Below are 25,137 nucleotides of genomic sequence, written 5' to 3' on the forward strand. Positions count from 1 at the left end.
TAAAAACCAAAATGATTTATAACAAGATAGGCTAACTGGATAATGATTTTGTGGAATATGCATCAGTTATTCACAAATTGATGTAATAAATATTCAAACATTTGAATATTTTTTAGATAAATGTGAATTAACAAACCAAAAGAAATTAATCATATGAAAATATGTGTAAACATTAAATAAACTGAGCCAGTTATCAAAATTCTACTCTTCTGTAAAAGGAAAAACTCCCTGCCTTATTTTAGGAAGTTAGTATAACGTTGACACCAAAAAGCATATGAATACAATGAGGAAGAAAAATTTTAAAATAATCTTATTAACAAACATAAGTAAAGTAAACATAAGTAAAATTCTCAAGTAAAATATTGGCAAACTTAATTCACTACTGTATATAATAAATAACATGATCAATTAGAGTTTGTCTTAAGATTATAAGAATAATTTACCATTAGAAAAAAATCTATTAATGCATGCACCTATTAACAGGTAAGTGGATCAAAAAATCACATAATTATTTCAATATATCTAGACAAAGCATTCAATAACCTATTCATATTGACACTCTTAGGAAGCTAGGGATAGAAAGTAATTTCTATAACCTGATAAAATGTTATCTACATTAAACTGCTTGCTCCTCAAAATTGTAAAGGCTTCAAAAATAATGATCATCTGAGAAACTGCCACTGTCTAGAGGAGTCTAAAAAGAAAGGAAGACTAAATTTAACACAGTATCCTGGATAGGATTCCAGAACAGAAAAAAAAATTAGGTAAAAATTAAGGAAATCTAAATAAAGTATGGACTTTCCTTAATAATTATGTATTGGTATTGTTCCATTAATTGTGACCAATGTACCATACTAACATAAAAATTAACAATAGGGAAAACTGCATGTAGAATGTACAGGAACTCTCTAGACTATCTCTTCACAACTTCTTTGTAAATCCAATTTAGATGAACCCTTGTCTCTTGTAACTGTTTTACATTTAAACTCTATTTTCGTCTGAGATTAGTATGACCACTCTAGTTCTTTTTTGGTTACTATTTGCGATAATATCTTTTTCCATCTTTTCAATTCCAACCTATATGTGTTCCTAGGTCTAACATGAGTCCCTGAGAGACAGCATGTAGTGGATCATGGTTTTTTTAATTAATGTTTTTAGCCTTTTTACCTATCTATACCATTTTATTGGGGAATTTGATCCATTTATATTTAAAGTAATTATGGACAGGGAAGGATTGACTTTTGCCATTCGTTATTTGTTTTCTATGTGTCTTATAGCTTCCTTTGTCCCTCATTTCCTCCATTACTGCCTTTCCTTGTGTTTAGTTGACTTTTTATAGTGACACATTTTTATTACCATCTCCTTTCCTTTCATGTAGATTCTCTAAATATTTTCTTTGTGATTACCATAAAGATTATATATAATATCCTAAAGTTATAAAATCTATTTTGAATTGTTACAACTTAACTTCTATTTCATAAAAAACCTGTACTTCTTTAAAGCTGTATCCCTTGCCCCTAACTCCATATTATTGTCCCAAATTAGATCTTTATATATGTACCCACTAACATAGATTTATAATTGTTTTATGCAGTCGTGTTTTAGATATTGTAGAAAATATAGAGTTTACAAATAAAATTACAATAATTCTGATTTCTATATTTTATTATGTGTTCCCCTTTACTGAAGATCTTTGTATCTTCATACGGCTTTGAGTAAGAGAGTTTGGCAAGGCTTATGGGTACAGATCAATATAATAATGATGGTTAACGATTTTTTTTTTTGAGATAGGGTCTGTCTGTGTAGCCCAGGCTGGAGTGCAGTGGTGTGATCACAGCTCACTGAAGCCTTGATCTCCTGGGTTCAAGTGATTCTCCCACCTTAGCGTCCTGAGTCATGGGAACACAGGCCCATGCCACAGGCCTGGCTAATTTTTGTGCTTTTTGTAGAGATGGGGTTTTGCCATGTTGCCCAGGCTGGTCTCAAACTCCTGGACTCAAGTGATCTGCCTGCATTGGCCTCCCAAAGTGCTGGGGTGACAAGTGTGAGCTACCGTGCCTGGCCAATAGTTAAAAATTTTGTTTGCATTTATTATGTACCAGACATTGTGCTAAGTATGTTAAGTGTAAACTCTATTAATCTTCACATCAATCATATGACAGGACTACTGTAACCACCCCGTTTACAGAGTTGGGAACTGAGACACAGAATTTACTAATCTGTTCAAGTAAGTGGTGAAACTAGGATTTGAATTCCATCAATTTGGATCCAGAGACAATGCTCTCAATCACTATGTTGCACTATTTCTCAAAGTTAATACCTACTCCCTGCATCAACTACTTTAAAATGTCATTAAAAGATATAGATACCATTCATGATGTCAAAAATAAGTAAATAAATACAACCTTATTGGAAGTAATTTTAGATGGTCTAAATAAATAGGGGGATACAGTCGCTCGTGTTTGGGAAGTATCAAAGTATCTAAAACATGGAAGCTATCCCCAGATTAATCCAGCAATTCAATGCAATTCTATCAGAATCTCTAAAAGGTTGCGTGTGTGTGTGTGTGTGTGTGTGTGTCTGCGTGTACACAACTTCTAGGTGGTTCCTAAATTAACAGGGAAAGTAAGAGCTAAGAATAGCTCAGATTATTTTGAACCACAGGACTAAAGAAAGGGAACATACATCCCTGACATCAAGATTTATAGTAAAGCAACAAGCAACAGTGATTTAAACCAGATGGTATGATTGACCAATGAGTGGATAAATAAAATGTGTTATACACATAAAATAGAATATTATTCAGACTTAAAAAGGAAGGAAATTCTGGCACATGCTGAAGACATTATACTAAGTGAAACAAGCCAGTCACAAAAGGGCAAATATTGCATAACATATGAGATACTTAAATAAGTTAAATTTATAGACAAATTAAGGAGGATGGTAGTTACCGGGGGTGATGGGTTACACACATAAAATAGAATATTATTCAACCTTAAAAAGGAAGGAAATTCTGGCACATGCTGCAACATGAAAGAACCTTGAAGACATTATACTAAGTGAAGTAAGCCAGTCACAAAAGGGCAAATATTGCATAATATATGAGATACTTAAGTGAGTTAAAATTATAGACAAATTAAGGAGAATGGTAGTTGCCGGGGGGTAATGGAATGTTATTGTTTGTTTGTTTATTTATTTATTTATTTTTATTTATTTTTTGAGACGGAGTCTCACTGTGTGGCCCAGGCTGGAGTGCAGTGGCGACCTCAGCTCACTGCAAGCTCGGCCTCCCGGGTTCACGCCATTCTCCTGCCTCTCCCAAGTAGCTGGGACTACAGGCGCCCACCACTACGCCCCGCTAATTTTTTGTATTTTTAGTAGAGACGGGGTTTCACCGTGTTAGCCAGGAAGGTCTCGATCTCCTGACCTTGTGATCCGCCTGCCTCGGCCTCCCCAAGTGCTGGGATTACAGGCGTGAGCCACCGCGCCCGGCCAAGGGATGTTATTGTTTAATATGCAGCATTTCATTTTGGGATCATGAAAACTTTCTGGATATGAATAGTGGTGATGGTTGCACAACAGCGTCAGTGTACTTCATGCCACTGAATTGTACACTCAAAAAGGATTAAAATGATAAATTTTATGTTAAGTATAGTTTACCATTATTTTTAAATAAAAACATGGCATAGAGCAGGAATGCACAACTAGACCAATAGGTAAAAAATACCCACAGAAACAGAACCACCAGAGCTTGGTGTATGATAGAAGACACATTAAAATCAGTGGGGAAAATGAGGGACTAATCAATAAACAGTGTTGGACAACTGGCTATTTATATGGTAAAACATAAACTTAGGCCAGGCACGGTGGCTCATGCCTGTAATCTCCGCACTTTGGGAGGCCGAGGCAGGTGGATCATGAGGTCAGGAGTTCAAGACCAGCCTGGCCAAGATGGTGAAACCTTGGCTCTACTAAAAATACAAAAAAAAAAAATTAGCTAGGTGTGGTGGCATGCACCTGTAATCCCAGCTATTCGGGAGCTGAGGCAGATAATTTCTTAAACCCGGGAGGTGGAGGTTGCAGTGAGCCGAGACTGCTCCATGCACTCTGGCTTGGGCAACAGAGCAAGACTCCATCTCAAAAAAAAAAAAAAAAATTAGATTCCTATCTCACCTCATATACAAATTAAATTACAGTTGAATGACATTATCAAACCATGAAGGCTAAACTTTAATTTTTTTAGAAAAAAATATATGGTGATATCTGCATGATAGTGCAAAAGATTTCTTGAACAAGGCATGAAAGGTAAGGTAGTTTCCTACAGCTGCTGGAACAAAATGTCACAAAGCAGGTGGCTTTCAACAACAGAAATGTACTGTCTTATAGTTCTGGAGCCCAGAAGTCTGATATCAAGGTGGCAGCAAGGTCGTGCTTCCTCTGAGATTGCGTAAAACCAATCCTTCCTTGTTTCTTCCGAGCTTCTGATGACGGCTGTCAATCCTTGGTCATCCTTTGGCTCCCAGCGGCACCACTCCATTCTGTGTCTGTAATCACCAGTGCTCTCCCTGTGTGTCTTTGTAACCAAATAACCACATTTCCCCTTTCTTTTCTTTTCTTTTCTTTTCTTTTTTTTTTTTTTTGAGACAGAGTCTCGCTGTGTCACCCAGGCTGGAGTGCACTGGTGAGATCTCGGCTCACTGCAACCTCCGCCTCCCGGATTCACGCCATTCTCCTGCCTCAGCCTCCCGAGCAGCTGGGACTACAGGCACCCACCACCTCGCCAGGCTAATTTTTTGTATTTTTAGTAGAGTCGGGGTTTCACTGTGTTAGCCAGAATGGTCTTGATCTCCTGACCTCATGATCCACCCACCTCAGCCTCCCAAAGTGCTGGATTTATAGGCGTGAACCACCACTCCCGGACCCAAATTTCCAACTTCTTACAAAAATGCCAGTGGACCAGGCGCAAGCGGGGTGGATCACCTGAGGTCAGGAGTTCAAGACCAGCCTGGCCAACATGGCAAAACCCCATCTCTACTAAAAATACAAAATTTAGCTGGGCATGGTGGTGCACACCTGTAATTTCCAGCTACTTGGGAGGCTGAGGCAGGAAAATCGCTTGAACCTGGGAGGTGGAGTTTGCAGTGAAATGAGATTGTGCCATTGCACTCCAGCCTGGGTGACAGAGAGACTCGTCTAAAAAAAAATTAATAAAAATAAAAACAACAACAAAAAAGAATACCAGTCATATTGTATTAAGGGCCCATCCTTTTCCACTATGACCTTATCTTAACTAGTTACATTCACAATGGCCCTATGTCCAAATAAGGTTCTATTCTGAGGTACTGGTGAGTAGGACTTCAACATATCTTTCCTGAGGACACAGCACAACTCAACCCAAAACAAAAGTATTAGCCATAAATAAAAGAACTGATACATTTGATCATATTAAATTAAAAGTGAGCAATTTCTCTCTTTTGTAATATGTGTCAGATAAAAGATATGAAAAAAGATTGGAAGTCTTTTCCCCCATTTTTAGTAATCTTGATGTTATGAAACAAGTGAGTACTAAAACAAAAACGACAATAAATGTGAGCACTAAAACAAACATGACACACTGTAATATAGAATTTTATTGAAAAATAACACATACATATACAATTTTTATTATTATTATTATTTTTTGAAACTAAGTCTTGCTCTGTCGCCAGGCTGGAGTGCGGTGGCGTGATCTTACCTCACTGCAACCTCCGCCTCCCGGGTTCAAACGATTCTCCTGCCTCAGCCTCCCAGGTAACTGGGACTACAGGCATGCACCAACACTCCCAGCTAATTTTTGTACTTTTAGTAGAGATGAGGTTTCACCATGTTGGTCACTATGGTCTTGATCTCTTGACCTCATGATCTGCCCACCTTGGGTTCTCAAAGTGTTGGGATTACAGGCGTGAGCCACTGCATCAGTCCAACCGTGATCTTTTAGTGGTGCCTCTTTTCTCTTTTGACTTAGGAACATTGTCCCTTAAGGAAACCTGGAGGCTACTACTGCGATACACTACTTGAGAGATGGATTGTTGCTTTTTCTTCTACAAGCTTTGCAAGGAGTAGATTATAAAGACAGAAGATGTTAACCATTGCATTAATGTTTGGAAGCTGAGAGTCTTCTAGATTTCTGCTAGCAAACTGATATGAGGTAGAGTCCTGAAAGATCTGGCAATTTCATTTTCTTGGGATGAGTGAGTCACTTTCAGAACAGTGTGTGTGGTAGAATTTTTTTGGTTGTGGCTGCTCTACTCAGATTGCGTAGAGGTTTTTTGTTTTTTGTTTGTTTGTTTGTTTTGGTCAGATTTGTTGAAACATCTTCATAGTGTATCATCCTGAAAACTGAATAGTCACTTTGAGGTTATTGCTTTTTCTTTCCAGGTCAGTTAGCCAACCAAAAAGGCCCCGAAAAAGCTGGCTTCATGGTCCATGTCTATCAAGTGCTCATTTGTTACAGAAACAAAAATTCTGTCATCTTTCTTAAGCTCAAATAATCCCCCTTGATAGATGGAATAGAGTCCGTATTCTGCATCTTTAGACCAACAACTATTTCTAGCGCTTTTCATCAGCAGTATAGGGTCAGGATAACTTGTGTATTTGTAAATATATTGGACCATTTGTTTGTCGTTCTTTGTGTTTTCTTTTATTTCCTCCTGAAATCGAAAGTATGTTTGGGAATAGATGTAGTAAAACCCCTTTTCTTGGATGACCAGTTCGCCATTCCTAAAGTGCAAGTTGCTCAGGAATGAATGCCCACTCCTTGATGATTCCCAGGAGTTTATTTTGCGGCCCAGAGCCTTTTCATTCTTGGAGTCTGTAGGAAATTTAGAGAGAAAGAGAGTTAGCAGAAGGGAATTTGTAGCAAAGCAAGGAGCTTCTTTGCAGCTGTGGCTAGCCTATATTTTTGTTGGGATTGCCAGGGATTTCAATCTAATATCAAACTTCTTCCTCCTTCAATCTTATGTGGATTATAAATTCTAGTCACATAGAAATTAGGAGGCTCCTGTATCATTGTGACATTGGGAACTTTTGGGAGTCCCTTGTCTTTTTATACCTTATCAGCTGCTTATGCCACATGTGTCACACTTAGAATGGTAGCACAGGGGATGGCCCACTTAGATAGCAATGGTTACTCCTGGGCAGAACTTCTGCCCTGAATCCGTTCCTCCCTTCTTGTGCTGGTGAACTTAAGTGGACAATCTGGAAGGAAACCTAAATGAACGTATCTATTTCTTTAGGCCTATATCTCAGAAGTTCTTGCCATTCCTTTTGGACTCTTTGGGTCCCTGCTTGATCTTTCTCAGCTCTCCAGAGTCAAAGGTACATCCAAGCAGATGGCTTCTCTAGTCAAAAATAATAGAGGCACAAAGTTGGCAAAGGAGCCTAGATTTAAAGATTCTGAGATATTTGAATCTTTCACACTCAAAGGTTTTGAATGAAAAATGAGCCTTCCAAAATGATATTCCTTTACACTTTTAGCCTATCTCCATGATTGGTGCAAAATTGGGCTTTTCCAGAGCGTAAACCAATTATATTTATTGATGAGTAGCAAGCAGTAACATCATAATAATCCCCTCACTTGTAGGCAGAACATGCCAATCATTTATAAAACATGAGTCCAAAAATGTCAAGAAGGCAACTACCCAGAAGAAACTAAACCAACCAACCAACCCAAACCCCCCCACAAACAACCTTTTTATCTATTAAGTGATGTCTGAAATATTTTTAGACAAATTTATGGGACAAAGCCTCTGATAAAAATAAAGGTGAGTATTTCTTGAGTACATACAATAGATCAGACATTTTGCATCATTTTGTGAGTTCAGATTTGTCTCAAGTTTGCATATGAAGAAACTGAAGCTTGACTGGGTTAAGTAATTTGCTCAAAACATGCATCTAGGTGAAGAGGAGGTGCGATTCCAACCTAGACATTTACGCTGTAAGACCCATGGACAGAGGCCTGGTGCGGTGGCTCACGCCTGTAATTCCAGCACTTTGGGAGGCTGAGGGGGGGCAGATCAGCTGAGGTCGAGTTTGAGACCAGCCTGGTGTGGTGGTGCATGCTTGTAATCCCAGCTACTTGGGTAGGTGAGGCAGGAGAATCGCTTGAAACGGGGAGGCAAAGGTTGCAGTGAGCCGAGATGGCACCATTGCACTCCAGCCTGGGCGACAAAAGTGAAACTCCGTCTCAAAAAAAAAAAAAAAAAAAAAAAGAACAAACAACAACAACAACAAAAATGCACAGTATTACATAGCACCATATCAACATGTGTTCTGCCTAGATATAAATTAAATGTAACATATATGGTTAAACTATATGAAACTGGCATTTGTGTAAGTAAAATATGGTCAAATATTGGCAATCTCCTATGGTTTAATTTAATATAAATGCCACTAGGAGAACCTAGTGATTCATAGTGATAGTAAATAATTTAGAACCTTTAAAGAGAAGGGAGATTTGATGGCAAGCAAAGAAGAGAAGTGCAAAGAGATGGAAGAAGTAATCATAAGAGAGAAAGGCTGGGTGCGGTGGTTCACACCTGTAATCCCAGCACTTTGGGAGACCGAGGCAAGCGGATCACCTGAGGTGGGAAGTTCGAGACCAGTCTGACCAACATGGAGAAATCCTGTCTCTACTAAAAATACAAAATTAGCCAGGCGTGGTGGAGCATGCCTGCAATCCCAGCTACTTGGGAGGCTAAGGCAGGAGAATCGCTTGAACCCAGGAGGCGGAGGTTGCAGTGAGCCGAGATAGTGCCACTGCACTCCCACCTGGGCAACAAGAACGAAACTCTGTCTAAAAAAAAAAAAAAAAAGAAAGAAAGATGAAAGAAAGAAAAGAAAGAAAGAAAAAAAGGAAGACAGAAAGAAAGAAAGAGAAAGAAAGAAAGAAAAAGAAAGAAAGAAAGAGAAAGAAAGAAAGGAAGGAAGAAAGGAAGGAAGGAAGGAAGGAAGGAAGGAAGAAAGAAAGAAAGAAAGAAAGAAAGAAAGAAAGAAAGAAAGAAAGAAAGAAAGAAAGAAAGAAAGAAAGAAAGAAAGAAAAAAAGAAAGAAAGAAAGAAAGAAAGGGAAATTACTCCAAAGAAGAAGAAGAAAAAAAAAGGGATCCTGGCAACTGCAAAAACCCAATTCTCCCACTTTGTAATTTTCCTGAGACCAGTTATGTCATGGCAGTAATTGAGCTATTTGTCTGTAATCTCGCATCTGAAAACAGTCAGTCTGAGATCTGATTAATACTGAGCATTTTGTAGATAGCCATATAAACATTTCAGGTAAAATTATTTAAAAAATAAGTTACTTGGTGCAATCCTTCCATTATTTTCCCTTAAGTCACTTATTTGTTGTTTTTCTTACTTGGAGAAGACAATGTGTTGCTTCTTCCTCTGGTCCCAGTTATGTGAGCTGCTACTCTCTGAGGACCTCTTTCTCTCACTAAGGGAGAAGTATTTTGTTGCTTTTCTAAAAGAGAAATGATAAAGAATCATCAACACTTGCCAAACTAGTTCTCAAATACATTGCTGTTCATAGGTGTTGCCAATCAGTCATTGTAAGCATACTGGGCTTCCAAAGTTGATTCCGTGAGTTTTCATAAAAATAACATTTTGATATTATGATCAACCTACCTCAGCTTATGATCAACTTGAAAAGTACTTTACACGGAAAGAATAAGCAGTAACATGGATTATAATTTATCAGTGTCTCACAGGTAAGGTCCAAAGAGAATACAACAAAGTGAAGATTCTATCCCTTTTCCAAAAATATAAATAAAGAAATAACTGTAGACATGTAATAATGCTGCTGAGTTAAAGTATGCAAATAACCATGTATTGGCAAATTTCCACCTTGAATTACATACAGAAATAAACAAAGTGGTACCAATTTTTGTCATCTCAATTTTCCTTTCTCTATGCTAACTACTGTAGATTCTAAAGCAGTAGCAATTATAACAATTGCCCTTATGCGGCAAACTGGTATCCAACAGTCATCCTGCAACCACCCTTCCACTCCAAAAAGAAAGAACAGGAATTGACATTCTGGTTATGATATTGAGTATACAAGCATATAAGTTGCGAATTCACTAGATCACAATAAACAACATTTATTGATCACCATCCAAAGTATTTTGGAGTAGCCTTAAAGAAACAGAAATGTAGGCTGGGCACGGTGGCTCATGCCTGTAATCCCAGCACTTTGGGAGGCTGAGGTGGGCGGGTCATGTCAGGAGATCGAGACCATCCTGGCTAACATGGTGCAACCCAGTCTCTACTGAAAATACAAAAAAAATAGCCAGGCGTGGTGGCGGGAGCCTATAGTCCCAGCTACTCAGGAGGCTGAGGCAGAAGAATGGTGTGAACCCAGGAGGTGGAGCTTGCAGTGAGCAGAGATTGCACCACTGCACTCCAGCCTGGGCGACAGAGCAAGACTCCATCAAAAAATAAAAATTAAAAAAAAAATTTAAAAAAAAACGGAAAAGAAATGTAACAAATGACTTTCTCTAAAAAATCAGTTCATACTTCCCAAGAGTGCTTACATTGGTTGTAAGATAAATTATATTCTTTCATCAAACAGACAGTGCTAGGGTAAGCCACTACACCCTAAAGGGCCACAAATATTAATCACTGACTTCACTGACCATGTCCTCAAGGGACTTACAGGCTTCTACAGAAAATATGAATTAGAAAGTGATAATTTGAAGGCCAAAATGGGTGGATCGCTTAGCCTAAGAGTTTGAGATTAGCCTGGGCGACAGAGTGAAACATTGTCTCTATAAAAAATAGAAAAATCAGCCAGGTGTGTTGGCCTGTGCCTATAGCCCTGCTATTTGGGAAGCTGAGGTGGGAGGATTGCTTGAGGCCAGGAAGTTGAGGCTGCAGTGAGCCATGATCGCACCACTGCGCTCCAGCCTGGGCAACAGATTTGTTAAGGTCATTTCAAGCACATGGGTAGGAAAGCCTAGATTTGAAAGCAAAATTTTAAAAGAGGAAATTTCCTACTGGTTATATTAAACTCCTCCCAGAAAAGAAACTTGCAAATATGTGTATCGAGGTACCATGGATATATCTTGGTATACAGAGTAGTGTTTCACCTTACTGAGATGAATAACAAAGAATTTGATTCTTCCAACACTGAAAACAGTACATGCATCTATCTGCTATAGACCATTAATCTGGTATGAACATGACCATTAATCTGGTATGAACATGACCATTAATCTGGTATGAACATGACCATTAATCTGGTATGAACCATCTGAACAGGTGGAGTGTTCAACATTCTGACTACTGATTTCATCTTTGGAGAAATGATAAGAAAGAAGGCTTAGACCCCAGGACCAGATTCTGTCCTTTATATTTAAGAAAACATATTTAATAAAGGAAAATGGGGGTGCCAAGTGATGAGGAAGTTTATTGCATTGGAAAAGAATAACATTTAAAAAATAACTGAAAGGAAATGAACAAGGTATGTGTGATAAAAATAACAGAGTGCGGGGAATTTACTTAGAAAGGTGTCCACAGAAGCCCTCTCTGAAGAGGTGACAATTACATGAGCTGTGAAGGATGAGGGAGTGTCAGATGGAAGGCTAAAGAAGCCAGCCTGGGCAATAGTACTGAACAGAGAGGTGGGTCAAGAGAAGGCTGCTGACCATGAACAAGAGGGTGGTGTGGCATGAAGACCACAGGATGAGGATTGTGGATGGGTAGAAAGATTGTTGGGAAAGGGAGGATGGAGGAGGAGGCTTTCGTAAAGAAAGACCTGGAACCCAGTGGTGGCCTGAAACAAAGAAGGGTAACTTTAAGGGATTTCATTTATTTCTCTCAGTTTCCCAGAAATGATTTAAGATGGCTTGTTTGTAACACATTAGAAGGTAGAAACAAATAAGTGAAGAAATTAAGGAGAAAGGAAAATTCATGGGGCAGAATAAAATTAAGCTGAAATAAAGTTCTGACCATAGGTGGGCCACAGATTTGATTCTGAGTTTCCTAGCTGCCAGTGTAAAGAGGGAAATAGAATCAACAAGTGGCTTGAGATACAGAGCAGCAGATCAGAGGATGGATGAGTGGATGAGAACAGAGAGGAGAATGGAGAACTATTCACCACCTGTCATGAAGATGACAGTAAAAAATTAAAATAACAACAAAAAAGATAGTACCTTGAACTGTAGAAATGGTTTCCTCAGAGGTTCTCAAAATCATCTGCAAATATTATTAAATAAAGCTTATTAATTTCCCTAAAAATTTAAACTGACAATAGAATGCTTATGGATCTTCTTGCTGATATCTAAAGGAAATTTCTACATGCATTATCAATCTAGGAAGCTTTAAGTTGGTCAAGCATAGGGTCTGTAAGGGGTGGTGTGGGAGCTGGGATGAATTTAATTGAAATAGCTGTCCCCACACAGTAATCAAGGGATGGTCCTCTACCTGGGAAACTTCTGTTGCTGGATGAAGTCTTGGAAAGGTCACACCTGGAGCAGTGCAGGAGGAAGAAGCCATCTGCCATGTGAATTCAGCCAAATGTGGCTGATAGGTGTGGCAGCCATGTCATGTCACTTTCTGTGTGTGGGGTGTATGTGCACCTTCGTGTGTGTGTGTATAAGTGCACTGGGTAACAGAGCCCAGAGGCTTAAAATTATTGGACAGACCCAAGCCTCAAGACGTAGGGCACACTTCCCCTCTCTCAGGATGCCCACAGACATACATAGCCTATCAAGGTATAACCTGACAACACCATGTCATTCTTTCACTTCTGAGAATGTGGCTGAGCCATTCTCAACATAAAGATATTTTACCACCTTCCCATATATTTGCTAAATATCTAGTAACTCCCCCTCCCTTTGTACTAACCAATGGGGAAAACCAATAAGAAAGAGTGAAAAGCAAACCTTTCTATTAACTGGGAAGATCCTGACTTGGCTCATCCACGGATTCTGAATTCAGCTCTGTTCCTCCTGCCACCTTCTCCCATCACTGCCCTCTTTCCCAATCACTCTAGTTAATGTTGCAACTGTCAGAAACTTGCGTTCTCTGTACTTCCACCCCAAAGCAGAAGCTCTCTGCTTCTCCCTCCACCTCAAGCCCTGATACCAGCTAATGGGGGCAGGGTTGGTGGTGATGGACTGACTGTAATCAGTTCTCTGGGCACTGACATACAGGAAGGGGAAGTGAGAGAAAACCACGGCATTCTCTCTTATCTCTCTCTCTCTCATTTCTCTCTGTGTGCCTCTCTTTCCCACTCTTATTCTCTCTTTCTCTTATTCTGCAACAGAAAGGAAGGAAAGAAGGGGAAGCAGCAGGAGAAAGAAAAGGGACTTTCCTACAATGTGGGAGGCAAAATAAAAAGAGTGACTAGAAGCATGGCCAGATGCCCTGCATTCAAATGTTTCAGTTACTGGCTCTGTGAGACTGCTCAAGCTATTTCACTGATCTAAACTTCAATTTATTAATCTATTTTAAAAATATATTTAAGAGGATAATAATGACTTATTATTCAGAGCTGTCGTGATGATTAAATGAGATAATGGGCATAGGATATTTACTGGAATAAGTCCGTTCGACTAATGTGCCTGAAAAAAAAGAGAATTATTTTTCCCACATTCTCACCTATTCTCCCAGCTTCTCGCTATTCTAGTTGGTAGCAGGATGTGAGAATGGGAGGGAGAATGGCAGGAATAGCAGGAAAAAGAAATGTCCTCACTATTTCTCTTATCTCCCCACTCCCTGTCCACAGCACCCAGCCCTCTCCTCCGTCTCCAGATTCTACCGTAGTTCTGAGTCGCTCTCCCCTGCTGGACAATTGCACTTCCATCCTCCCCAAGCCCCTATCCCAGGAACTTGGGAGTTTCATTTCTCAGCTTCCTCAGGACCCTTCTCCAGCCCAGGCTTTTCCTAGTCTCCTGGTCCCTGCCCCCTGAGCACTCGCTGTCATTTGCAGTGGTGGAATCACAGCTGCTTCCGTATAGCTTGTGTGGAGTGGGTCCCCCTGCCCGGGGCCACGCTGCCAGGGAAGCCACAGAGCAGCTATGTTTCTAGGACTCCTAGGAGGAAATCTAGTTTCATTTCCCATAGAAATAGCATCTTACGTATGTCAGGGCTCTATTGTGAAAACAGCTCAGGATTATAAACTTGATCCCTAACCACCAATATAACAGTATTTATATGGAGAAACAGATGCAGAGCACCAAACAATGGACTTACAAACATGTGTAAAACACATTCTCCTCGTACCCTGGGAATTCCCCCAGTTAATGTCTTTAAACAATGGTGGTGTATGTGGTACTTCATAGTTTACAGAGTATTTTTATAGTCATGTTCTCATCTCATATTTTTACATAGGCAGAAGCAATTATTTATTTATTTATTTATTTATTTATTTATTTATTTATTTATTTTGGTTTTTGAGGTAGAGTCATGTTCTGTTGCCCAGGCTGGAGTGCAGTGGCACAATCTCAGCCCACTGCAACCTCTGCCTCTTGGGTTCAAGCAATTCTCCTGTCTCAGCCTCCCAAGTAGCTGGGAGTACAGGCACACACCACCACACTTTGCTAATTTTTGTATTTTTAGTAGAGATGGGATTTCACCATGTTGGCTAGGCTGGTCTTCAACTCCTGACCTCAGGTGATCTGCCTGCCTCAGCCTTCCAAAGTGTTGGGATTATAGGCATGAGCCACTACACCTGGCCGCAAATATTATTAAATGCCATTTTACAAAGAAAGAAGAGCCTAAGAGAAGAAACTTGATTTGATCTGTCACTCTGCCACATTTAGTAAAATAAGCCGTTAACTAACATGTCTCTGCTGGAAGTCCTGTTTAAGCAACTTCCATAAACAGATACTTTTTGTAATTTGTTATTTATTGGCTGTAAATTAAGAAAAAACCACCTTCAAATTCTCAGAGTATCTCTTTCTTCCCTTCCCTTCCTTTCCTCTTTCTTCCCTTTTACTTTCCTCTTTCTTCATCTCTATGTGCATACAAAAATAAATATTTAATTCCAGACGTCGGCAATGTGGGAAGAATATAAAACATCATTATTTGATCTCCTTTATCTTTTGAATGAAAAAAAATCTCACACATTCTTTATGACTTTGTGACCTTCTCTTCATTACCCTGGGTGTGCCTCAGTTTCCATAATGTGAGATCAAAAGATTAGACTAGATGTGGAGTCTGTCTGGGGCAGAGGAATGAACTCTAGATCAGGAGTCGGCCAGGCCCTGCCTTTTGGTGCTATCCCCCATTTTCCTAGTTCTGTGAATTTGGGGAAAATTACTTAAATACTCTGGGCCTAAGTTTTCTTATTTGTAAAATGCAGAGTCTAGGCTTGATTATCTTAAAGATTCCTTCACTTTAAGGAATTCTTCTGGCCTTATCTGCCTACTGGTGAGGTCACCTGGTGAGATTATATACCTTTCTAACGAGTTGACGGAGTTGCCACTTGACTTGCCAGCAGGGGCTCTTCATACTCTCTTCGTCATTGGGATCCCAAGAACTGTCATCTTCTTTCAAGAAACAAGCAATGCCACTTTTGGAGTACTTGTCCTGCATCTGGGTTGCGATGGAATATAACACAATATTTTGCATAAGTGCTTTTTATTTTTGTTCATTTGGAAGTTAAGACAACAGAAACTGATAGCAGACTTAGAGAAGTTTTGGCACATTGAGTAAGTTCCTGTTTGAAATAAAAGTAAGCATGCTCTCCTTTGTCCTTAAAAAAAAAAGAGAGAAAGAGAATAAAAGTAAGCAGCTGGATATAGTGCAAAGGATGCAGGTGTGGGTCAGGCATCTGGAGTCACAGTGTCCTTCCCTGCCTCCCTTACTAAACAGCTGTGCTTTTCTTAACAAGTTGCTTCCATTCTCCTGTGTCTGCTCATTAGTTTCGAGCCGGTTCACTATGGTGATTCTGAGGTCTCTTCCAGCTCTGCCACGGTATGTATCCCATTTTGATGCTGGAAACCTACCTAGATACAAGGTTGGTAGTGGAGTCAGTTTGAATTTTAGGATCCTAAATAAAAAACAGCCAAATCATTTGGGAGGGGGTCATGTTCTGTTTCTTGATCTGAGCTGTGGCTAGCTAAGTAGATTCTAGTTACTGATCTGATTTCTACTCCTCTGGATGGCAGACTCTGGACCATGTTGCTGCTAGAAATCTGAACGCTGTTTCATTAAGTGTTTACACTAACTAGGGATTTATTGGCAGAGACTTTAAACACTCTTTGAAGGTTTTCTCCCTGTTTCTGATTGAAAGTAAACAATGGCAACAGCCAGATCATTGTCAACAAACTCCTCACTCTCATCAACAAATCCTTGCTTGATGTTATAAGCACACACAAACACACACACCCCAAACCACCCAGAACTCTTCAGGCTGATCATTGTTTAATCAAGGAATACAGGAAACAGAAGGTCCAAACAAAGCCAGAAGGATTTTCTCTTCTGTTTTGTTTTGTTTTAACAAGTGGGATGGAAGAGACGTTATTTCCCTGAAAAAATCTGCTGAATTGACTCTACCTGGGGAAATAAATGAGAAAATGGCAATTTTAATCTGTTATTTGAACTAAGGTACTGCAAAGCTTGAAGGGAGGATCAAATTGAATGATGATTCACTCCTTTCTATAGAAAGACGATCTCATTTTAAATCAGAATATCTGAACTGTTCATGAGCGGTCCTAGCCAAAATCACACAGTTCTGTACTCAGCCATGTAACCCTTGGACATCTGGCCAAGGTCCCTCAAATGCAAAAGTGCAAACTTGAGTTAATAAATTTCTTCCACACACCCTGTCATAGATCATTCATTTACTTTTAAACAAATGTTTATTTTCTTTCTTCCTCTTTTAAACAACAAGAGAAAAACATTCCCGTAGTATATGTAGTTGGAGGTGAAGCTGGGGCTGCCCGAGTTGAGATATGACTGGCCGTGGACTTAGGTACATTTCCTTGCCCCTGCCTGCCCCACCTGTAGACATCTAGTTGCAACTCCAATTGACTTGGGAGATGCAAAACCTTTCCAAGGAAGGCACTCAGTCACATATGATTCAGAAATACGAAAGCGTGTCTAGCAAACTGTGGGAAAGGATCATGACGGAAGAGACGAGAAACTGGGATCAGCTACGAGGCCCGAGGGTAGTTCCAGGAAGAGCGAACTTTCCCTGGACACTGTCCCAGTTCACCCCATATGAGTGGACTCCCGCCAAGCTTCGGTTCGATTACACTGAACAAGCAGGCTCACAAGTCTCTCTAACTTGTTGGGGCAAAAAGGTGTGCCTGACACAGAAAGGAGGGAGAAGTATGCCTTTTTACTTCACATCAGCTGTAAGCTCTCTCAGCAGGAAATGGCTGAAGATGGGAGGCTCCAGCCATGAGAGGCAAGGTGCAGAGTTGACAGCTGCCTGTGATCAGGCAGTAATGGCAGCAGGCAACAACTTGTCAACTGAGGTGGAATTTGACATGGATGGTGGTAGTGGAGCTTGAGCCACAGGACTAGCCCAGTTTAGTACAAATTGCTGGCTACAGCCTGTGATCCCTTCTGGTATTTTCTAGAAATACTTTCAGGAGGAGGTGGGGGGAACCTGGAAAATTGAGTAAGGTCCTGGGTATAAGTGGATGGGAGGTTGACAAGCTAATGTAGCTACATTATTGCCCAGGAGTTTATAAAGCCTGGATACATTCCAGATACACAGGCAAGCTGGGAAGCATGGAAAAGTAAAGAACGCTTTTCTAAAAGAAAAAAAAACCCTCCAAAAACTAAATAAGTAAATCACAAAAACAAACAAACAAAAAACTGAAACAACCACTAATGGCATCTATATTCCCACCTCCTAGTTAACCTTTGGATGATCTCTCTTGTTTACGGAGGTGAGATCATACTATGTGTGTGCATAATTTTGAGTATGGTTGTTTTCTTATAAGACTATATAAAAATGTTTTGTTCTTTAAATCCGTTTGAAAATTACATATGGATAGCATGGATATTTTTATGACATTCCCTGTAGAAAATTTGTAAAATATAGAAAAATAAAAAGGAAAAAAAGCACCCATAATCATAACATCTAGAGATCACATTGTCCTTTTGGTGTTTCTCTTTCTAGACCTTTTTATGCATAAATACTGTTTTCTGAACAATAGAAATCCAGAGAGGAAGCCTCAATCACCCTCTCCACCCTCACATGTTTCCTGCATCATGAATTTCGGTAGTTTCTTCTATAGAACCTGGCCAATGCTGGTGACTAGACACATGGTGAGTTGACGTGGGGTGCTGTGGTTATTCCAAGAATGATAATTAAGACGATATGTCTCCCCTCGCCTCCTCCCATCCTTTCCACTTCAAAGTATGAGTTTCCTGCAGCATATCACAGGCTGAGGCTATATGCTCTAACTAACCATACCTGGGCACTGGGGACGGAAGGTAGCGTGTGGGGGTTATTTTCATTTGCGTGCCCCTGAAAAGAAAGCTCTTGCACTGGGTGCCTGTTCTTCAGCTCCAGAAGCCCTTGGTTCTGAAAAGTGGATTTCCATGGTGACTGCTCTTGGTGCTGTTACAAACATGGTAGTTGTCTAGGCCAGGGTCAACCAGTCCTTGATGGGGCTTGAGGTCAGTAGGGTAGACTCAGCAAGGTAGACTTCAAGATGGCAGCACTGACCCTCTCTACTGCCTAGACATTAGTCTCTGGCAATCATTTTCTGCAAACTGCAAATAGCATAAAGGATCATTTCCGGAGATCTGTGGAGAGGAATCCCTTCTCCTTTTTCCTCCCCATCTATGATGCCACAGTGATAGGCCATTCCCTTATCATAAAACTTTCTCAGAGGGGCACAGACTTTGGGGGCTCAGCCCATATTTGTTGTTCATGTTTGCTGGTCTACAGCTTATTTGTGAAGATCCAATCCAATGTTATGAAGCCTTCCTTAACCCTTACACCCTATAATCCTTGCAGACTGTATCTTCTGCAAAATTTCACCAGCCAAAGTGGAGCCTGTATTCAATTTTAAGAAATTAATACTTACGTTGAATATACTTTTCCAAAGTCTACACAGAAGATTCAAATATATTTTCCCTTTGGAAAATTTCTGATGAAGAAAGTGACACCTTCAGGAGACTTTTCAGCAGGAATTACAATGCTACTATAAAAATAGCATTGTAATGTATTGAGAAAAGTATATTGAAAAAAAAAGTAGGTGCTTCAATTTATTGAGTACCTCCTTCATGCCTGGGTTCAAAATCAGGCTTTACCTTTTACTAGTTTTGTAATCTTGAACAAATCTCTTAACTTCACCTCAGCCTTAGTTTGTTCATCTATAATATGGGGTAATTATACTTACGTTATAGAATTGTTATGAGAATTGAAATCAGGCAATACTTTTCAAAGTTCCTGGTACACAGTAATTGCTCAATATCTGTAATTCTCCTAGCTTTCTTGCACTCTCAATGAATTCTTCTGCATGCCTAATGTATATGTATTCATATGTCAAAATGCAATTAGGAAAAATGTGTGCAAGTGGGAAGATCTTAAGCCTTATATGAAATTTCCATTTTTATAGTAGAATTGAAAAAGAAATTTGATTATACATACAGACAATTGCATGAGTCAGTTGAGTAAATAACTGGTTGATTCAATCTTAAAATTAGTCCCAACTTGCAATGTGAGCAAATTGATGGAGCTACTTGGGTATGGAGTAACAGCTTTACTCTGTTTATGCTGTAAAGTTAAGAAAGGTTAGGAAATTCTGGCTCCAAATTGGTGCCAGTCTCTCGTGTAGACTTAAAGCTAAAGGTATGACTATAGTTTCATGATTTTTTTTTTTTGTTACAAAAGAAACTCTTTTCTAAATGTGCCTACAATAAACCTGACTTTACTGGTCATCTAATGGTAGCCATAATTTTCATAATTACTTGCAAATAAAACAAGAGTCTGCCTCATCCATTTCCAAAAGAAAAATTTCTGACTGATTGAGATAACCAAACTTACACTCCACAGGATATGCAAACTGTATTTCCCTAGCAAATAGTTATCACTCTATGTCTTTTGCACAATTTATACTTTTCTGAGATCCTTAGTCTTTCATTTCCTAGTCAGCTGGCAGAGTTGGTGCTACAGGATGGACTGTGCAAGCACTGTACATTACAAGGTGTACATAGGTTAACCCTGTGGACATCCCACTATGGAGGGAAGAGCCTACAGACCTGGGTGCTAGTCACCCCAGCACTGCCTCCAAAGCCTTGTCTGAACATGAGTACATTATTTCTTGTCTCCTCATCTGTAAAAATGTGGTTGTGGTGGTCGGGGGAGGATCTGAAGTTCCTTGTAGCTCATAATTCTCTACTATTTAATATACAATGAGTTAAAATATATATTAGAAGTCCAAAACTGAGTTGGTTTATTTTCAGCAATTTTGGAGTCATAGTTCCAGGGATTTTCATCGAGAAAATCATAAACTAAAGTGGCACTAAGTGTTTGTTTGTTTTTTTCTATCAAAGATACCTCAATTTGTACATGGACCATCCATAGGCAGAGACTGGCAGTTTGCTTTTCAATTGTTTTATCGTGAACAGCTGTGTCTATTTGATAACTTCTTTATTATGGATTTTACCCATGACATGCCTGTGCCCCAGGAATAGGCAGAATGCCAGTCCTTTGTATTCTCACTTATTGTCAACACAGGAATGCCTCATACCTAAAAGCAAAACATTTCAAAGGTGTGAAAGTTCACCAGGACTAGCTACATCTGGAATACAAAACGGGAGTGTTCAGTGATTTAGAGCCTGGCTTTGGGTTGAGCCTGACTCTGCCTTTGTTGCCTGCATATTCATGGTGCCTACCGCATTGGCAAAGGCTGTTCATTCGATCAATAAGTATTTAGTGAACCACAAGTATTAGTATTAGTGGTTACTTGGGAACCACATGCTAGACCCAGAGTTATACCGGTGAACAGAAGCAGACACAACTCTGATACAGCTACCTCAACCCTCAAGAATTCATCAGTCAAGAACTGTAACTCCAACTCGGAACAACAAAGCAGGGAAGATGGTTACAGTAACCAAAACAGCATGCTACTGGTACCAAAACAGATATATAGACCAATGGAACAGAACAGAGGCCTCAGAAATAACACCACACATCTACAACCACCTGATCTTTGACAAACCTGACAAAAACAAGCAATGGGGAAAGGATTCCCTATTTAATAAATGGTGCTGGGAAAACTGGCTAGCCATATGCAGAAAACAGAAACTGAGCCCCTTCCTTACAGCTTCTACAATAATTAACTCAAGATGGATTAAAGACTTAAACGTCAAACCTAAAACCATAAAAACCCCAGAAGAAAACCTAGGCAATACCATTCAAGACACAGGCATGGGCAAAAACTTCATGACTAAAACACCAAAAGGAATTGCACAGAAGTCAAAATTGACAAATGGGATCTAACTAAACTAAAGAGCTTCTGCATAGCAGAAGAAACTACCATCAGAGTGAACAGAGGCAACTTACGGAATCGGAGAAAATTTTTACAATCTGCCCATCTGACAAAGGTCTAATATGCAGAATACACAAGGAATTTGTTTCTTGTAAAACAAATTGACAAGAAAAAACAAAAAACAAACAACCACATCAAAAAGTGGGCAAAAGATAGGAACAGATACTTCTCAAAAGAAGACATTTATGCAGCCAACAAACACATGAAAAAAAGCTCATCATCACTGGTCATTCGAGAAATGCAAATCAAAACCACAATGAGATCCCATCTCACTCCAGTTAGAATGGTGGTTATTAAAAAGTCAGGAAACAACAGATGCTGGAAGGATGTGGAGAAACAGGAATGCTTTTACACCGTTGGTGGGAGAATAAATCAGTTCAACCATTGTGGAAGACAGTATGGCAATTCCTCAAGGATCTAGAACCAGAAATACCATTCAACCCAGCAATCCCATTTCAGGGTATACACCCAAAGGGTTATAAATCATTCTGCTATAGAGACACATGCACACATCTTTATTGCAGCACCATTTACAATAGCAAAGACTTGGAATCAACCCAAATGCTCATCAGTGACAGACTGGATAAAGAATATGTGGCACATATACACATACTACATATACATATACCACATATACACATATACATATGCTACATAGTATGGAATACTATGCAGCCATAAAAAAGAATGAGATCATGTCCTTTGCAGAGACACGGATGAAGCTGGAAACTATCATTCTCAGCAAATTAACACAGGAACAGAAAACCAAACACTGCATGTTCTCACTTATAATGAACAATGAGAACACATGGACACAGGGAGGGGAATATCACACACTGGGGCTTGCCAGGGGGTGGGTGGCAAGGGGAGGGAGAGCATTAGGACAAATACCTAATGAATGTGGGGCTTACAACCTAGGTGATGGGTTGATGGGTGCAGCAAACCACCGTGGCACATGTATACCTATGTAACGAACCTGCACGTTCTGCACATGTATCCCAGAACTTAAAGTAAAATAAAAAAACTAAAAAATAAAGAAATCTGTTTGCCAGAATTCACAAAGAACAATAGACCTCATGTGAGTTACGAACCTGAGCTTCATCCTGCTGTGTGCTATTGGATAAAGACTCTAAGAGCTACCTTACAGTTTTTTCCGACAGGAAGTATCACAGTAATAAGGCCCTGTTTAAAGGCTGTTGCTACTGCTGTGGGACAGATTTACCCATTTGTGTTTGAAAGCAGGAAAGAAATTTTATCATTCACCACTTAATTGGTTAGAATCTCTAACTGAGCACCTTTTAAAACCTGCTGCACTTTGGACTCAAAAGGAAAACTGGACCAACGGTAATTGAGGAAACAGACTCTTTTATTTATTCATGGCTGCCGTGTAAGCTCCAGTCCCTGTGGATTTTATTCCAAACCTTGCTGTAACATAAAAAAGGAAGTTTACAAGACATGCCATTGCTGCTTTTACAAAAGGACATTCTATTTATTTTCGCAGTCATTCTCATGTCCCCATAAGCAGAGCTGTCACAGTGTGCGCTACCTTAGGTTGTTTTATTGTTGTCATTGTTATTTTTTTCCATTTTGAGCTAATGTGTTTTATTTGTGAATAGTCTTTTACAATTTTGTATGCTGAATATGGGCACCAAAGAACCTGTAAACGTTATCTTTTTCAATTGAATGTGAACCAATAAAAGTTTGGAAAAGAAAAACAAAAGAACTATAAAGCATTTAGCAGAAAGCTTTCATGAACAGTCGCAATGGCTAATATTATAAAATACGCATACTTTTAAAAACCAAAAATCCCTCAGGAGTTTCGTTGCCCACATCTGCTAGTAACTAGTGGAGCCAGTTCTGTCACTGCACTTAGTTTACACAATTTCTTGAACTTACACTTTTGCGAGGACTTCAGTGATTATGCAATTTAGCAGTTAGAGTGGACCCACTGAGACAGGAAGCAGTGAAGTCTTCAGAGAGGAGCAAGCTGACATGCAAAGGAGGAGCAGGTAACCAGACAGTGGCTAAGCGCCCCTGCGACCGAGTGCACTGCCCTGCACTGACCTGCTTCAGCTCGTTGGTGAAGTACACGTAAGTTACAGCTGCACAGAGGGACTGCAGGAGCACTGTGAAGATCAGGATCAGCACGCAGGTCTGCCCCGGGCTGGGTCCCCCCTGGGCCTCCATCATAGCCACGATCCTGTCAGAGTCTGACTGCTGTAAGTCAGCCAGGCAGCCGGTCACTGAAGCCCTTCCTTCTCTATTCTTTTATAGTCAGTGAGGAAACGAATGCGGGTGAGTTGTTTTTCTGGGTTCTATGGCCTTGGCCCCACCCACGTCTATTGAACCTGCATCCGTCCCTCCCCTTTCCTACCGCCCAGTGACAACTCTTGTCTCAAAGTAGTTGCTGGAAAGGAGGGAAATTGAAAGAAGCTCCTCTCCTTGCCCTCGGGCTCCACGCACCCCTTCTCTGCACTCACCTCAAGCCCATTTGTCTCTTCTCTTTCTTGCTCTCCTTTTTATAATGTCCTCAGCCGAAGAGGGGAGGGATTTTCTTTGTTTTTCCCTAACATATCCTCATTCTACCACAGAGCTCTAAGCCTCATGGCCTGGCTGTCATAGGTACAAGGCCTATCTTCTAAATTATAAGATAATTTTTATGACCTGAAACTTCCATATCTGGTTTTTCTCATGCTACTGTGAGGTGTGGGGAGAGGGCAGGGTGGGAGTGGATAAAGGAAAATAGAAACACTATCTCATAGCAATGGTCTTGCTACATAACTCCATCTTGAATGTCAGAATCTAAATATTGACTTCTTCTTCCTCTTTGTAAACCTTCGGACACAAATTCTAATCTCTTTCTCAGATCGCCACCCCCTGCCAAGACAATATGCCTGTGTATTAGGCTGGACAGGTAGGAAGTAGTTGACACACTCAGAAAGGCAAAGGAAAAAAACATGTGGATGTTTTCCAAAATATTAACCCCATCACAATGTCTCACTGTCACTATCCTTTTACAGATTAGGAAAAGAAGTTACGGGGAGTTAATCACCCTCAGATTCAGGACCCAGCCCCACATCTCCCCACTATCAGATGTCATATGCTGGCCCAGCTGTATATTGTCTCTATATCTTGTTCAGCATTTCTTTCTTCTCTCTCTCTTTCTTTCTTTCTTTCTTTCTTTCTTTCTTTCTTTCTTTCTTTCTTTCTTTCTTTCTTTCTTTCTTTCTTTCTTTCTTTCTTCTCTCTTTCTCTCTTTCTCTCTCTTCTTCTTTTTTCTTTTTGACAGAATCTCACTTTATTGCCCAGACTGGAGTGCAGTGGTGCAATGGCACGATCTCGGCCCACCACAACCTCCACCTCCCAGATTCAAGCAATTCTCCTGCCTCAGCCTCCCACGTAGCTGGGATTACAGGTGCATGTCACCATGCCTAGCTAATTTTTTTTTTTTTTTTGTATTTTTAGTAGAGACAGGGTTTTACCATGTTGGCCAGGTTGGTCACAAACTCCTGACCTCAAGTGATTCTCTTGCTTCAGCCTCCCAAAGTGCTGGGATTACAGGCACGAGCCACTGCATCAGGCCATTGTTTAGTTATTCCATCTTGACCCACTGAATCAGAGTTTCTGGCAGTGGAC

At 40.0% G+C, this 25,137-nt stretch overlaps 1 protein-coding gene across 1 annotated transcript; it reads right to left on the reverse strand.

Annotated features, from left to right (window-relative positions):
* Nucleotides 1-5,610: 5,610 nt before the first annotated feature.
* On the reverse strand, nucleotides 5,611-23,804 carry LOC105465646 (TNF superfamily member 10). Its single transcript, XM_011714201.2, has 5 exons — nucleotides 23,566-23,804; nucleotides 15,437-15,574; nucleotides 12,187-12,229; nucleotides 9,390-9,494; nucleotides 5,611-6,850 (listed from the first exon to the last, which is right to left on the reverse strand). Exons 1-5 carry the CDS (start codon nucleotides 23,689-23,691, stop codon nucleotides 6,423-6,425), a joined length of 840 nt encoding a protein of 279 aa, XP_011712503.1. The 5' UTR covers nucleotides 23,692-23,804; the 3' UTR covers nucleotides 5,611-6,422.
* Between the last annotated feature and the right edge of the window lie 1,333 nt (nucleotides 23,805-25,137).

The sequence above is a fragment of the Macaca nemestrina genome, chromosome 2, assembly GCF_043159975.1.
Source record: "Macaca nemestrina isolate mMacNem1 chromosome 2, mMacNem.hap1, whole genome shotgun sequence".
In the NCBI taxonomy this organism is placed as follows: Eukaryota; Metazoa; Chordata; class Mammalia; order Primates; family Cercopithecidae; genus Macaca; species Macaca nemestrina.